The 16055-nt window shown below is 46.3% G+C and overlaps 1 protein-coding gene across 1 annotated transcript; it reads left to right on the forward strand.

Annotated features, from left to right (window-relative positions):
- Positions 1-12430: 12430 nt before the first annotated feature.
- Positions 12431-15495, forward strand: FAM124B (family with sequence similarity 124 member B). Its single transcript, XM_068200942.1, is given in 3 exon segments — positions 12431-12926; positions 12928-13341; positions 14863-15495. Coding segments are annotated over 3 exon segments (1347 nt in total). The 5' UTR covers positions 12431-12611; the 3' UTR covers positions 15481-15495.
- Positions 15496-16055: the final 560 nt, after the last annotated feature.

Below are 16055 nucleotides of genomic sequence, written 5' to 3' on the forward strand. Positions count from 1 at the left end.
TCTTCAGTGTTGATGTAAATGTGTTTCTGTAGTGTTGCTTAGCACTTCGCGCATTGTACAAGTTGGGTTTAAAAGAAGCCACAAGTGGTAAGGCAAAATTCCCACTTACCTTGCTCTGCTTCAAATGTTTTTTTAATTAGACATCTTTAATTTAAATACTTGCTAATTTTTTTGAAGACCCAAGAAGACAACTTGAGCATGCTTCACTCTTCCAGGTGCACTCACTGTTCCAACAACATGAATCAGGAACTTCTGGGGGCTCAGAAAAGACCGTAATAATTTTGGTTCTCCCTTCTGTAATTTGAGTTCTTCTAAATTAAACTCTATATTGATTAGGTTTTTTTCTGGTTTCTTTATAGGAAAAAGGATAAGATTTTAGTGTGTATAAACTGTATAATAATTTCTGCTGTTGTACTCACTGCTGATGGTGGATTGTACAGGGCGATGTTTTTATTTCACTAAATGTAGACAAAATAAATTTAAAATAAATGGATTTAGTGTACACAAACAACTAATTCAAGTGTGTTAGAGTACAGGGTTGACAATCTTTTGGAACTAAATACTGTCCCCTGGGGATGTACTGGGATTATATTTTGTTAATAAACATAATAGATGGAGCTGTAGCCCCAGGGCTTCCCATCATAAATGCATATTTCAGGAGATTAAATTGAAGCCAGCGTGCACTATTTGTTTTTAAAAATGCATTTTAAACATGCAATAAAAAATTGTTACTGTAATGAAATTTTTAGTTCTTACCCTGGAACTTTTTTCTTCTTGACAGTGTGCTGCAAAAATAGATTAAAACAAGCAGTTTGGTGGCATCATTCTTCTCACAGTTAGAAATTTTTGAGTGTGCATTGTACTGCAGTTTTTATTAAACCATATTTCTGACATTCCAGTGCACATATTCTGTGATTTCCCAGCCATAGCTATTTTTCTGCTTTAATTCAAAACAGTATTTTTTGTCTTGGTTCACATTACTTTCACCCATAGATCTTGAAGAATATAGCTGGGATGGGCTTTCCAATATGAAGAGCTGGAAATGAAGCAAAAAGAAAAGCTTGGCTGTAGAGCATCTGCCAGAGCAGTTCTTGATGGGCTGTGCTAAACTAGTGCGTGGTGCTGGTGCAACGTTCCAGTGTGACTGGAGAGTGTTTTTCACAATGTGTCCACAATTTTACCCCTCTCCAGCCTGTTAAGGTACAAGTCCTGGCTGCTGTTCAAGAGTAGGATATTTCTTCTAAAGTGAGGGACTGGAATTAGGATGATATTTTAGCTTGACTATTTGGAAGCTTTTTTATGAAGCTTTAAGTTTACTGCACACCCCCGACACACCTACACACACACAGAGTAGTTTTTGAATCAGCAGAAGGAGGTGGTGGCTGAAGAAGTTTCTTGCCCTTGTCCATCAGGAATTTAGCTCCAAAAGAAAAGAGCTGGGCCATTGGCCCTATTGAAAGGGTGTTTGCTGGCTGTTACTGAATCACCTCTGTGTCTGCACAGTGTAGGCAAATCTTCAGCAGGGATGTGGTCAGTGTTTAGCCAGTACAACAGCACTAAACACAGGGAGCTGATCTGGGGGTTTGATTTTGTTGAAAGTCATCAGAAACATCTTCCTCAAAATGTAAACCGCTCTTCCGTGTACCAATATGAAGGTTTTCCTTTATGTGTTACTAACTCTTTATTAGCATCATTGTTGTGATGTTGCATGTTAATGTTTTCCCATGTGCTATGCAGGGAGAAATGGGTTTAAGTCCTTTTCCCTGAGAAGTTTACAGAGACATGAGTGTTGTGATTTGGGACAGGAGGTCTTTGTCCTGTGCATTGCCACTGTACTGTTGTATATCAGCTGAAGTTTCTTGCTTCTGGGGGCTTTTGGAAGCGCTGAGGCTGAATGTTGTGTGAATGACTGTATAATTAGGTGTCAAAGAGTGTTTTTAAAAGCTGTGTGGGCAAGAGTGCTTTCCAGAAGAACAGCAGGTGGTGATGGCTGTCTTCAGTAAAAAATATCAAAAGCATAGTTTCCATTTTAATAGAATTTTGAAGACACTATTCAGGAAGAGACTTCTGGTGAAGTCAGATTTCAAAAATATGCCCTTTACCATTGAACATGAGGTAGAGGATTGAAAAATGGAGAATGTGAAAGTTCCATTAAAAGAGATCAAGACATCACTAGGACTGTGCTTAAGGTGAGTTTGATGTTTACATGTTTGTATGTCAGTGGGATTTCATTTACAGTCTATTGTAGAATTCTGCTAATCCTTATCTAATTTCAGTTCTTTATTTCTACTTAAAGCTTCTCTGTAATTTTGTTAAAATTTCATTAGTAGGATTGTAGTTACATGTGTGAGTGCAATTATTAGTAAGTTTGGTTTCTTTGCATTAATGTGCAGTTAAATGCACTTAGAAGACTTAATAAACATGAAGTTTAATGCTTTAGAATTTTTAAAATTAAAGTTAGGGTTTGAGTTTTATAGCTGTTTGAAGATGTGTAGGCATGTACTTTTCTTGTACGTGAGTTTATTTAAAAGGATTTAGAGTATTCCTCATTTACCACCATAACAAATGTGATAATCCTGTGGATCCCTGGTGCAGGTCTTGCTCTTTTCCATGTTCACTACCTGTACAGCTTTGATTTACTCTTTGTGTCCCCTAGAATTAATCCATACAATTTCCCCCACTGGCTACAGAATAAATGAATGCCAAGCAGATCAAGTCTGTGATGTTAAACTATTCCTGAATGCAATGTCTTTCCTCTTTTCCAAAGACAAACTTTGTTCTGTTGACCCTGAAGCTTCCAATGCAACACAATTTGTTCTACTTGCCACTGCTCATTGAGAATCGGCCACTGATGTCAGATTTACTTTCTCTCACCCTGTGGAAACAAACAAGCTTTGCACTAAATATGCTGGATGGCTGAAGTATTTTTGTTTGTGTGTATTGCAATCAAATGGTGTAGTACCTGATGGGTGGCACACACACACACACACACATATATATATATATATATATATATATATATATGGTAATAGAGCCTTTCCTTATGCATCACTTTGGCGATAAGCTTGCACAGAGATGGGGTTCCCATCTTTTCAGAAGTACCAAAAAAGTGGAACTACTTGTGGCCTCTGCATGTCCAAAACTGGCCAGAACCTCTATAGGTCAATTAAACCCTTTGCTCTGCTTTGTTCCTTGTGGTGCTTAGAGCTGAGCCGGACTCTGATCCTGAGCTCCTGCTTCCATGGAGCCCTTCAGAGTGAGGGTTTGACAGCCTAGACTGGACTCAATAGTGTGCACAGCTGGCCACATCTTGTGTGTGTCTGGGACAAAGCTGAATTTCTGTTGATACTCTCATTTTGATAGCTTGGACAGTAACTGTAATAACCATTGTCTTCAGTCTGAAGTGTGAGTTTAACAGTTCCTCTGTCCTCTGGAATGTGTCATTTGAAGATTCTAAGATGCAGCACTTACAGATCCAATTGAAAGCTGGATAAAGGTACAGGACAATAGTTCACCTGCTTTTCTGTTCTTTGCTGTGCAGGGAAGTGTTCGTAGATTGTGCCCCCACACTGCATTTAATATTCTGAATTTTTCAGCTGTGGTTTGTGGTTGGTCTAACTGCATGGACATGGCTGGACATCTTGCCCCAGGACAGTGCTTGTTGTGCTGGCATTAGTATGTGTCAACTGTATAAACAATTTTACTTCTGCTCTTTCCTTCCTTTCTTCTCCAAAACTGGAGCTTTCACAGGGAGTAAGTCGATGGGTGCTAATGCATGCAGTACCTTTGACATGAACACAGAGCTTATGGATAGAAAAGTAACATTTGAATATACAGCAGTGATGTTTTGTTAATCGTTCTTTCTCCTGCAGTTTAAAACTTAACTTTTATTCAGGGACAGCAGATGTAGAGGAACCGCTGGATCTTAGAGCTGCTCTCTTCCTCCTCTGTGAACATCGTGCATCGTTCACTTCATTTGTGTGCCATTTCCTTCAAATCGTGTCAGAGCAGTGGTGTTTGGTCTGGCAGGAGCTGTAGCTAAGGTGGTGAATGCTCAGGGCAGCAGAGTGAGGTGTGTTTGCTCCGAAGGGCTGTTTGCTGTCACCGTGCCAGCTGCCGTGTCGGGAGGAAGGTGCATCTCTGGGGGTCGCGACGGAGGGCTGGAGTGAAACGGCTTCCGAGCTTGTGCTGGGTGTTACGGGGCAGAGCGGTGCAAAACGCAGGTTTAGTAACTCGTGCTCACCATGTGCAAGACGTTAACCTGCGCTGGTGGCTTCAGGGCAGCCTGGGGGACCTGCAGCACGGCAGGTGTGTCACTGAGATGCGGAGTGTGCAGTACAGAGCTGCTCTGAGCGTCCGGAGGTGGGAGCGGGGCAGCCGGGCAGGGGGTGTCCCAGGCAGGGACCCCGCTGGTCTCACAGGGCTTCCCGGTACTCTCACCCTCTCCTTTGCGACTGAAGCTCTGTTGAGCATTCAGCAGCGTCTTTAACAAGCTGCCTCTGCAGTTTGTGTATCAAAACTTTTAAGAATGTGTTTTGGAACAGCATGGACTGGTGGGAAGAGCAAATTCCCATGTGCAGGAAATGTTTGAGGTGAAGGAGGACTGAGAGTTACCTACACGGCGTCAGATGATGAAACAAAACACTGTTAGATCTGCAAATTGAATCTGACAATCATGGCTTTTTAATCTAGTCATGGGACACCTTTTTAAGTTATAATGCCACACTTTATTCCTTGAATATGTTTCTTAGAAGCTGAAAAGCTTTTGAGATTTCCACAGGCCACAGAAGGATGTGGAGTAGTTGGCAGTGATAAATACGTTTATTATTTATTTCTCCCTTGCTGTAACCACTTCTTTAGATAAGTGTGGCACAGCTGGAGTGACTTATGAGACTTAGCATGTACTGAGAGTCTTACACATCCTGAACTTGGAGTGGGTTTCAAGAAATTAACAGAAAAATACTAACAGCCCTGTGTAAGGCTGAAATCCTGGTGCCTTGAGCTCTGTGTTCCAGCAATCGGTCTGCAGCTACACGATATGACAGGACTTGGGCTCACTGGTTATTACCTCTAAAAGGAAACAGGTACTGTGGATATCAGGGGGGGATTTAGCCCTCCCAAAATGAGTACTACCTGAAATCTTGGAAACAAGGTAGTTCCTGTGCACAAGTCATGTTCTTTGAGTGATGAAATTTGACAATGAACTCTGATTTTTCAGTTGTTTAGAGGTTTTTACTATGAAGTGCTGCACTGGGCAGAATGACACGGGTACTGCAGCTTGCTCCCCAGGCTCCCCAGCCAGCAGTGAGCAGCTGGTGTGATACCCAGAGGGGAGTGTGAAAGCAGGGGCAGCACCGATGCACCAAGCAATGTCACCTGCTGGATTCTTTAGCACTGAACTCTTGTAAGAGCCCTGCTCTGCTGTAGAAGCAGTGCTGTTGGCAGCAGGGTGACCGGCACCAGTGCTGGTGTTTGACTGGTGACCCAGCCCGAGCTGGGAAACTCACCCGTGACATCTGCAGGAATTCATCCCAAGCCCCAGGCTGCATGATTGAGTCCTGGGTGCTCCACAAAGAGAGAGCTCAGCTGCTTATTTCCTTGAAGAAATTGCTACTCATTGCACTCTTGAATGAAGCTGGGAATTGTGTTCCTCCAGGGATGCAAATTTCACAAAGAGGCAAATATAAATTCTGGTTGTAGGAATTGTGATTCAAATGAAGCTGTTGATTTTTCTTGAACTGGAACACAGGTGAGAGAGTATTGTCTGAAACTGCACCACTCTGCTCTTGTCTGATGGTTGCAATATAGAATGGTATCAACATGAAATAATGTTTATTTTCAATCTGCTCAGGTAATAATGGCATCATAAAAGGAAGAGCAACAGAAAAATGACCTTTTAGGAATTGGTGAATAATAGAAAAGAGTGAAAATACAATCGCAAAGAATAGGAGATGGGCTCCAGGTTCTCAAATCACTCTGCTTCTGTACTTTTTAGCATCTTTAGCTTCTTTGGCATCTTCTGCACTTTAGCTGCAGTAACAAGTGTGCTCTGAAAAATTCATGGATGTGGTCTTATTGCCCAGGGGCAATCAAAAATCCATGGATGTGGTCTTATTGCCCAGGGGCAATCATGCTTTCTGTTCAGGTGGGCTGTTAGGATCATGTTTAGTCTGGTGGTATTTTTATCCTCTTGTTTTTAATCTTAGTTATTTATTTTTATTAGGTTAGTACTTGAAGCCTCAGTTTTGACCACACTGTATTTATCCAATATGTGGAAAGCCACAGCATTAGTCCTTGCTTTAAGGAACTTAGATGTAAATATCATAATGTGAATGTCTCTATGTTTACAGTCTTTTAAATAAAGCCAAGTTTTTCAAGGACAGCCCAGCTTTTTTTAGGGAAGTGCATAGATTGGTAAGTGTACTCTGCCCCATTCTACTCTAAGCCACAGAGGCTTAGGCTGGTGCTTCCAGTTTTCTCAGACACAATCTGACCTTTATTCCACAGCCCCCCCACCCCGGTTTTACCTTCAAAGAAAATCTTGCAAACGTGTATCTGCTTGGGTCTCCAGCCAGCCTGACAGTCTGCCTGCTCTCAGCAGCTGCTTGTGCTAAAGCAAGAAGCAAATTGCTCAGGAGGGAAAGGCCTGTTTCACCTCCCCCAGTCCAAAATGGGATGGAGAAAAGGGGTATCCACCATCCACCTTGGAAGGTGCAACTTCCAGCCCCTGTTTATGCATAGCATTCATTTTAGCAGTCCTGGGTTTGGGAGGAAAAAATCGCAGTAAGAAGTCCTGAAGCCCTCAAAGTGATGCTACATTAGAGCCTGGTGCTGCTTTACAGTGGCTTTCGAGTTCACATGCAGATTTTCCTCTGCAAAGTTACCAGAACATGCCCCAAATCCCAGTAATGCCTGAGTTTCCTGGACCTCGAGAGCCACTTCTGCTAATATTTGTTGGCTGTTGAGATCCTGCTTCTTTTGAAATTCTGTTAAAGATGGGCTAATAATGTGCAGTTTGTCTGTCCCAGCATTTGGTATCAATTATGCAAATCTGCAATTCCAGAATAATGTGGGATCCAGGCCAAGGCTCTTTTAATTAGAAGTTTGGGTGTATTATTCTGTATCTCAGGAAGGTTGTCTTCAGGAAAGGGAGTAATTATAAGCCTTCCCCGTGCGTGGGTCTGACTTGTTCCTTAAGCTGGAGCTTGGCCTCGCTGGCGAGGTCACCACCTCCTGGGGACTCGCTCTTATTAGCACTCGGCAGGGTGTAGTCACGCCCGGCTCTGCCGCTGGCCTTCCAAGAATTCTGCTTTGAGTCGCCTTCAACAATGCTAAATGTGAGTTGATTGAACAAACACTTCACTGGGCCATGCAAGTCTTAGGTTTGTTTAGATCTGCCTGTTTTCTTTTTCTGGGAGATTTTTAATTGAGGTGCAATGTATATAAAAATTGCTGGGTTCAATCTCTCAGAAATGAGTCCCTGAAGCTGGGCACCTAAATTCACATGTAGCAGGCTGACTTCCCCCTCGTCCCACTCTGACCTGTGGAAATGGATTGACACTGGGGATGTGGCAGAGGGATCCTGGAGATGCCATCTTGGGTCAGTGCTAAATGTTGGCTCTTCAAAGTCAAGACACAACAGGAAAAGCTGAGAGAGTTGGGCTTGTTCAGTCTCAGGAAGGCTGAGAGGGGACCAAATCAGTGTCTATAAGGGACTGAAGGGAGGGTGTCGAGAGAATGGACCAGGCTCTGCTCTGTGGTGTGAAGCAATAGGACAAGAAGGCAATGGCAGAAACTGATGGCCGGGAAGTTGCACTGAATGTAAGAAAGAACTTCTTCACTGTGCAGTGACCAAGCACTGGATTAGGTTGCCCAGAGAGGGTGTGGAGTCTCCCCTCACCAGAGATGTTCCAGAACCCTCTGGACACAATCCTATGCCATGTGCTCTGGGCTGATCCTGCCTGAGCAGGGAAGCTGGACCAGATACCCGACAGTGGTTCCTTCCCACCTGACCCATTCTGTGATCTTTGTTACCAATACTTTGTTACAAAATACTTGTTTCTGCTTTAATTTCCAACTGGCTCATTACATTTAGTGGGTCTTGGTTTGGGTGCATGCAATGTCTTTAGATTTTTAAAAAATATTTTAGACAAACTGAAAACCGAGGAAAAATGGAACTGTCTACAGGTGCTCTGTAACTGGCTGAGGACACATAACCTGCCTTTAGTGAGAGATGAGTATGAAAACCAGCCAAGGCCATGCAGTGCCTTTCTACAACACACTTGTTACTACTAGGAAGCTCATCTCTGTGTCTCAGTGCTGCTTTCAGCCTTGCCCCAAAGCCTGGCTCGCCTGAGGAGAACTTTGTTTTACTCTCGTTACTGTAGTCACCGGGTGCGCCGGGAAGATGCGGTTTAGTCCCGGCTGTCCCTGTGTGCTGTCGTGCCGAGGATCCCTGTTCCCCGGGAGCCGTGGCTCAGAGGAGCTCTCTCACTTCACGCTTTATCTCCTGTGAGCCTCGGAGCTCTCCCTTGTCCCGGCGTGTCCCGGAGCCGCGGTGCTGCCGGGCTGAGCTGCAGCAGCTCTGCCGGGGGGACAGGCTGCAGCCGGAGCCGGCTGCCTGTGCCTGTGCAGCTGTGCTCTCCTTTCCCTCTCCTCCCTGTGTCTGTGTGCTTGCATCCTGACTCACCGTGTGCGGCGGAGCTCTCTGTATTTTCTGCCGGCTGACAGACACTTGCTGGATTACTACTTTCTGATTGTCGGCTAAAAAGAAGAAATAAGAATAGCTTGGGAAAGAAGTCTACTTAAATAAATGCAGTAGGTTAGATGGGGTTTTGGTCTTTTGGTCATTGGGTCTTTAGTTCCTCCAAAGTGGTGATGAATTGGAATCACAGGGTTTGAAGCCAGAAACAAGCTCTGAAAAGATTTTTGTATTCAAGTAAGGCCTTAATCTTGATTTTTATCTCAGTACTGAGTATGCTGTATATAATTGTCATCTATAGCAGGTTAATTTATTAGTTTTTGTCCTTGTCATTGGCAGAGTTTGAGATTGGTGTAAAACAAAAAAAAATGTTTTTAAAAGAAATTAGAAAGCCTGAGTCATGTATTTAATGAGGCCCTCTCCCAAGGTGCTTGGGTAATACATACTCAGTCTCTCTCAAGTTAATTACATTCTAATAATCCTTGTAAAGTACCTTCCTTACAGATGTTGCTCCGAACTTATTAAATCCTGTGATGCATCATCAGTTTTGGTGGTGTCAGCTGGAGCAAAGGGCTCTGAACAGTGCAGAGGACTAGGCACAACTTAGGGATTGATTATGAAAAGGAATTTTTAATTATTGTGCTGTGCCTTTCCACTGTAGAATTTTAGACTTTCAGCAGACAGTATTCTCTGAAGTTTCATACCATAAAGTGTTTATTAGTTGTTTATGTTTGGACTTTTGTGCAGGGCTTACCAGTGTATGCATTAGTGCCAGTTCATATTTGTCTTGCTCTTACACAGCTGGAGTGCCCCAGCAGCTTCCTGTATGTTCTGCTGTGTTACCAGTCACTGCCGTGTGGGAATGGGGCCCCAATTTTTTTGAATCCCATATCAGACTTGTTCACCCCTCCTCCCCTCAGCAAAGTGACTTTTCACATACGATTGAACTGCTATTTTCCTAATCTCTTGAAGAAATCTTTCTTGGCGCGTTCAGTAGGTCACTATGAAAAATGTGCTTTTCTGTTCGGCGGCCAGACTGGGAAGCTGGGGGAAGGGGAAGCAGAGAGGAAGACAAGGACTCATTCCATTCAGGGATCGGAGTGAAATCAGCACTTTGCTTTCCTTAGAAGATCCAGCAAAAGCCAGCACTTTGTTCTGGTGGCAGCCATCCCTTTTCCCCTGGGACCAGCAGTGGATGAAGGGTCTTAGCTCACCAGGCTGCAGCAGTGAGGGCCATTGCACCCAGGCTTTATCCCGAGGTTTGGGGGTGCAGTAGACAGGAGATGAAGGGAAGGCAGGAGGATACCCTTGTCCAAGGCTGAGGAGCCTGGTTTGAGCCCTTCCCCAAGGACACTGAGTTGCCAGAGCAAGTGGAAGAGGAACAGGAGGGTTTGGCTGGGTGGTGGGGCTGCCCCTCTCTGAGGGAGAGGGTCAGGCAAAGGCTCTCATGCTCCTTGCAGGAGGATTGGTGGGTTCTCCTGACCCAGAGCTGCTGGAGAGCTGAGAACCAGCCCTAAACTGTTCTCCAGGCAGCTTCATCAGGTAGAGTTTCAGAGCTGAGACTGTTTCCCTGTCTCACCCCTGCAAGCGCCGAAGAAACACATGGTGGAAGGTTCAGGATTTAACCCTTTTTGTGAGTAAGACTCAGGTTTTTGGCTGTTGTAAAAACAGGAGAGGTGGTGCATACCTTCAGCAGCCTCTGTGGGAGGCACTTGCCCATCTGGAAAAGAATTTGGCTCCCCCTGGCCACAGCGGGAGCTGGTGAGGGCCAAGGTTTCTGCACCATTCTCTAACCAGCCCTTACTCTCCACTTGCTCTGCAAGATTTCACATCCCCAGTCCTCTGTCACCTTCACCACAGAGCTGCGGCTGCCCACCGGATTTTATCCAGCAGATTGGAGCAGGGCTGGGGCGGAGAGCTGCCCAAGCCAGCAGTGATGGCACTGCACGAGGAAAGCCTCCCCTTGCTCCCTGCTCACTGCCCGGCGAGGGAGCCGTGTGCAGGGGCAGGAGTGGGGGTCCTGCTCCCAGGCACTGGGCTTTGGTGCAGTGGCAGCCCGAGGATCTTCACCTGGGGTGGGAATAGGGGAACCTGCTCATGGGAGCTGCTTGCTCATGGGAGCCACAAACCAAGCCCTGATGAATTCACTTAGTTTCAGTGTTTTCCTGTACAGGCAAATTCCCCTGTTCTTCACAGGCAGGAAGGCAGATGACTGCCTGCCCCTGCCCTGTAGCAAGGAGTTGATGAATCATTTCCTTTTCCATATTTTAGTGAAATTGTGTTCAGAGCTCATCTAGAGCGTTTTAATGTTTTGAGCACTTGCACTCTTTACTCTCTTCCTGTAATTGTCTGAAGGCTGGATTTTGTTTTTGTCTCCCTCCCAACAGCAGTTGTTACTTGCTCGAAGTGTTGCAGGTGGGTGTAAAATAATTTCTCATTTTCTAGACAGTTTTATTTTAATTTTTATTGTACATAGGTGTCAGTGTATCTTTTAAAGCATGAATGTGAGTTTCTGCCAGTGAGAGAGATCTCCCTAAAGGAAACCAAGGCACTGCTGCTTATACCTTTAGACCTTTGAGATTTTACTTAGTTGAATATAAAGTTAGGGTCATATTAAAAAAATTAGTTCAGAATTTTGAATAACAGACTTATTAATGCTGGGATTTCTTAACAGTGAACCACTGCTTTGTGTGCTTGGCTGTTTGAGAGGGAAGTTGGCATGTCTGCAGAGAGAGATGTGCTGCCCTTAATGAGATGGAGCTGGACAGATCACCAGAGGCCCCAGTTTTGATTTAAACACTGCCTACAGTGGGGGCAGCTCTGTATAGGAAGTGGGTTTGGCTTGACCTGTATTGTGCTGCTGCTGGGCTGGCAAATAGGGAGATGAAGGGACAGTGTGATTTATTGTCCACACTAGAAGAGACCTGGAAAGCAGTGTATTTTCAGCATTCCTACTGTAGCTTATGCAAGTATCATCATGTAAACCCAGGGAGCAAGAAAAAAAATCCTGGGACTTTGATTAAGGCTGCTGATTACATGGGTATCTCAGGAAAAAAAAATAATGGAGGAAAAAGAAGCAAAGAGGGCACTGAAAATGAGAAGCCTGGTACCCAGCTTTCATGGGCAATGTACAATAACCCAGGACCTGGTTTCCAGTTAGGCAGCAAGTTACCTGTGTTGTGAAGGGTGTAACTACAAGTCGAGGTTTTTTCCCAAAGCTCCTCTTTCCTGATTTATATCTGCCCTTATTGTTATCTGTTATGTTCACATGGTTGGGTTTTTTTCCTTTGTTATTTTGTTTTCCTTCCTTGTTTTCAAAGAATAGCTTATCTGTGTGCCCCAGCAGGGTGGGACTCACAGAGATCACAGGCTTTTTACAATGAGCCAAAGCCAGCCTGCTGACTACAAGGAAATTTGCTGAGGGTTTCAGCCATGAGTGCCACACGGGCTTTGCAAAAAGCAGTGATTGCACTGGTGGGACTCGCTGGAGTCCGGAGCGGCCGCTTCCACTGCCAGGAGACCGGTGAGCATCACCTCACCCTGGAAAATCGCTGCTTGCGTTCCAGTGCTGTGCATCTCTGCGGTCCTGTGCTGTGAACGGCAGGAGCAGGCGGATGCAGTGCTGTTCCTGGACACTTGGGTCGCAGGTACTCAGTGACCAGAGCTCCAGAGCTGGGAGTGAGCCTTGAGCCGAGCTCTGCTGGGATGTGAGCTGGGACCGCTCTCTGCACCTGCCCCCTCTGCACGTTCACTGTGCTCACCCACGTGCTTCATCTGGTTACTGCAAACCCTGTAGGAGTCCGAACTCATTCTCTTCAAGGCTCAGAGTACACCCTTGTGTTCCCGAGGAAAAGAGTAAAAGGAAGGCACCAATTTGTCTGTTTTAATTTTTTTGCCTGGAGTCTTTGCCATGGATGATGGAGCAGAGTCTCTGATGACTGTGCATCTACTCACCCATTTGGGACACTCATTTCTTCTGCAGCAGACTCTGGATCGGCTTTTGGAGTGGCTCTGCCTGGACATTCGCCTTTTCCTGGTGTCTGAGCGAATTCCTCCCCTGAAATACTACGAGAGATCCCGCAAGAGGAGCTGCAGCTTTCCTGGAATATCCGTCCTCCTTTTTCTGCACGAGGACTTGGGAGAAGAACGGATTTTCCAGGTCCATGAGCAATTCCAGCGCCCTCCCTGGCGGTACCAGCGTGCCCAGTTTGCTAATGGGCAAAGCCCCCCCCTATGCCCCATCCCACCAGGACTTCTATGGCCTGGATGAGCAGCTGCCCGTGTGGGGCATCCGGCGGGTGCACTGCGGCCCCGAAGTCCTGCGGGTCACCCTCTACTGCAGCTTTGATAACTATGAGGACGCAGTGAGGCTCTACGAGATGATCCTCCGGAAGGAAGCTACCGTGCAGAAAAGCTCTTTGTGCGTCTTCGTGCTGCACACCACCCCACACGTGGCCGTGCAGCTGTGCCTGAAGCAGCTGCCCTTCGGGGTGACGGCCGAGCCCCCCGACTCGTCAGCCTTGCAGTTCCAGGTGCAGGAAATTGGGCAGCTGGTGCCCCTCCTGCCCAACCCCTGTGTTCCCATCAGCAGCACCAGGTGGCAAACACAGGACTATGAAGGAAATACAATTCTGCTCAAGGTATGTCCGTGGTGCTCTCAAGAGGAGGGTTTGTCTACTTTTTTCCAAGGAAAGCAGGACTGGCTCAAAATGGCAGTTACGATTTTGTTTGTTCATGTTTCTTTTGAATTTGTGAATGCAGTAATCGGTGTCTGCCAGTGCAGTGATGCTGCTGATAAATACAAGCACTGATCCTTGGAATGTTTTTATACAGTTAAATTAACATCATTACTGCTTGCCTGAAATGTAGATTATTAATGCTTTCTAGGGCACATTAGCTTAACATCTTCCCTCCTCTGCCTCAAAAAAATGGTTGTAGCAGCCTAAGCTTTTTCTGATAAGACATTGCTGTATAAATGTTTTTCAAAGCAGATTTTTGGCATCCAAAACCAGAAGTTTTGTAAGTGTAATGTTGATACAGCACTGCCTGCAGTTGAGGTTGTGAGATCACAAGTGAGTTGTAGTTGGGCAAAAGTGACGAAGAGATGTGTCCTAGGAAATCTCTGCCTTGTCTGTTGAAGTGTGCAGTCCAGAGGTTATATGAATACAAATTAAAAAAAAAAAAAATAAAATAAAAAGTCTGTGCTGAGACCATATGCCATATGTAGTGAGAATTACACATGTGAGTAGAATGGAAGCTTGGCTCAGTGTGCTTTCTTTCCATTCTAATAACCCCTCCCACCTCTGGTTATTTTTTCTTGTAATTTGGATTTTATATTATTTGCCCTGGCTTTTTCCTCCCAGAAGTCCTCTGTTAGAGGTAAAGTTAATTATTTGGTTCAGCCTATTTGTATGCTGCTCTGAACACTAATCTTAGGGCAGCTCTTGCTGCCTCATTCAATATCAATTTATAAACTGGTTTTCACCCTCTTGGAGTGGTCAAGGCCCTGGGTATCTTCACGTAGCTTTGAAGTTGGTCCTACCTGCATCAGGGGACTGGGCCAGTTGACCTCCAAAGTTCCCTTCCTAAAGTACTCTGTGGCTCTTCCTGCTGTAGACACAAGGTCTTTGAGCTGACAGATGTACATGAATTCACTGGTAGGAAATTTGGAAGCTTTTTTGGGGATGTGACCATGCTGCACTGTGCTTCCCGCAAAGGAAGGTGTAATCCACTTAAACTAGAGGATGTATCTTGTGTCCAAGCTCCAGACAGCAGAATGACAGCCAGTGCTTTATTCTGCAACTCTTCAGCCCATATTGTAAGTCTTTGTTTTGAATACCGGCAATTTACCCCCCGCCCCGACCTTCTGCCATATTGCAAACTAAATCCCAGGCTCTGCTCACAGACTCCACATGGAGTTGGCATTTCCCCCCTGAAGCCCCTTGTGGTAAGTGGCAGTGGCTCTCCTTTCCAAATGTTTATCTAGGTTCCCCTGGAATGCATGTGGGTTTTTTTGTATCCACAACCTACTCTGGCAGGGACTTCCCCAGGTGCGCTGACTCAGGCTGCAGGTGACCCCAGCACAGTGGGGCTGGGTGAGAGCATCGTCATTAGTCAAGCTAGAAGTGTGTGGTAACCGGGTTCTCTCTAATTTTCAACAGGTTCAAAGCAGCTCCAGGACCCTTGAAACAAACATCGGGCTTTGCCAGCAGCATAACAATACAGGCAGCGGAAGAATCCCGCAGGACTGTACGCCAGCCCCCCGCCCTGTAAACCAGGGTAATCCTGGGCGGAGAAGCCAGGAGGTCAGAGCTCTGAAGGGTAAAACAAAATCTGACCCAAGTGAAGTCCTTGCCTCTGAGCAGGGCGGCAGTGACCTCCAGAGGCACTTGTGCTCCCCTCCCGGTGTCGCGGCAGCCCGGCCGTGCTGGGAAGCGCCGTCGCTCCGCAGGCAGGCGGGCAGGAGGCTGCAGGCTCGTGTGCCGGAGAGCCGCGGGCACCGGGGAACAGAGACCAACGTGGACACCGGGCTCGCCGTGGGGAGCCCCGGGAGCGGCCGCTGCCCGCTGAGCCGGCTCCCCAGGGCCCTGCGGAGCAGCCTCCTGCAGCTGCCAGCCCCCAGCGCCGCGGCCGGCGCTGCCCTGCCCGCCCCGGGGCTGCGAGCCGCGGCCGGCAGCGGCAAAGCGGCGCTCGGAGCTCCGGGCTGCCCCCCGCAAACACCGCGGGCCAGCCCGGCACAGCGAGCGGACGACGAGGAGGAGGAGGAATTCTTTATATGACGGAAACCAAGCGTGCCTGATGGACTCATCCTTGCCAAAGGACAGCGGAGCGCTTTTGGATGTGCTGTGGCCGCTGCTGCTCAGCGTGTACCTCTGCCGCTGTGACATCCCACTAGGGGTCACTGAGGCAGACACTGAATTTCCATGGAGGGATGCTAAGGAGGCTGCAGGGAAAATAGCGCTGTATTTACAGAAAGCTGTTGTTGTGGTTTGCTTTTTTAACGCAGAATAGGTGAGGGGTATGTTGTGCAATGAATAGGAATAAGCCATGAGACTCCTACAGCTGTTCTAAGCAGCTAAAAAATAGACAGTGACATCTTCAGATGCGTTTTGAAGGTGCAGCTTGGCTGAGCTGCCCAAGCAGCTGGATGCCCCCAGCCGTGGGGACTCACCATCCCTTGCTAGGACTTACTGGAACGAGCTCCTGGCATGGTTACAGTGGGCATGCTGGTTTTCCTTTGTGTTCCTTCTTGCTTTCCCTGTTTTTGGTATTTAAAATCTATCAGTGTTGTCAATTTTATGGTAGATTTGAAACGTAAGAATATTCTTTCAAATATTTCTCAAGGGAAATATTT

Source organism: Anomalospiza imberbis, chromosome 10, assembly GCF_031753505.1.
Source record: "Anomalospiza imberbis isolate Cuckoo-Finch-1a 21T00152 chromosome 10, ASM3175350v1, whole genome shotgun sequence".
NCBI lineage: Eukaryota > Metazoa > Chordata > Aves > Passeriformes > Viduidae > Anomalospiza > Anomalospiza imberbis.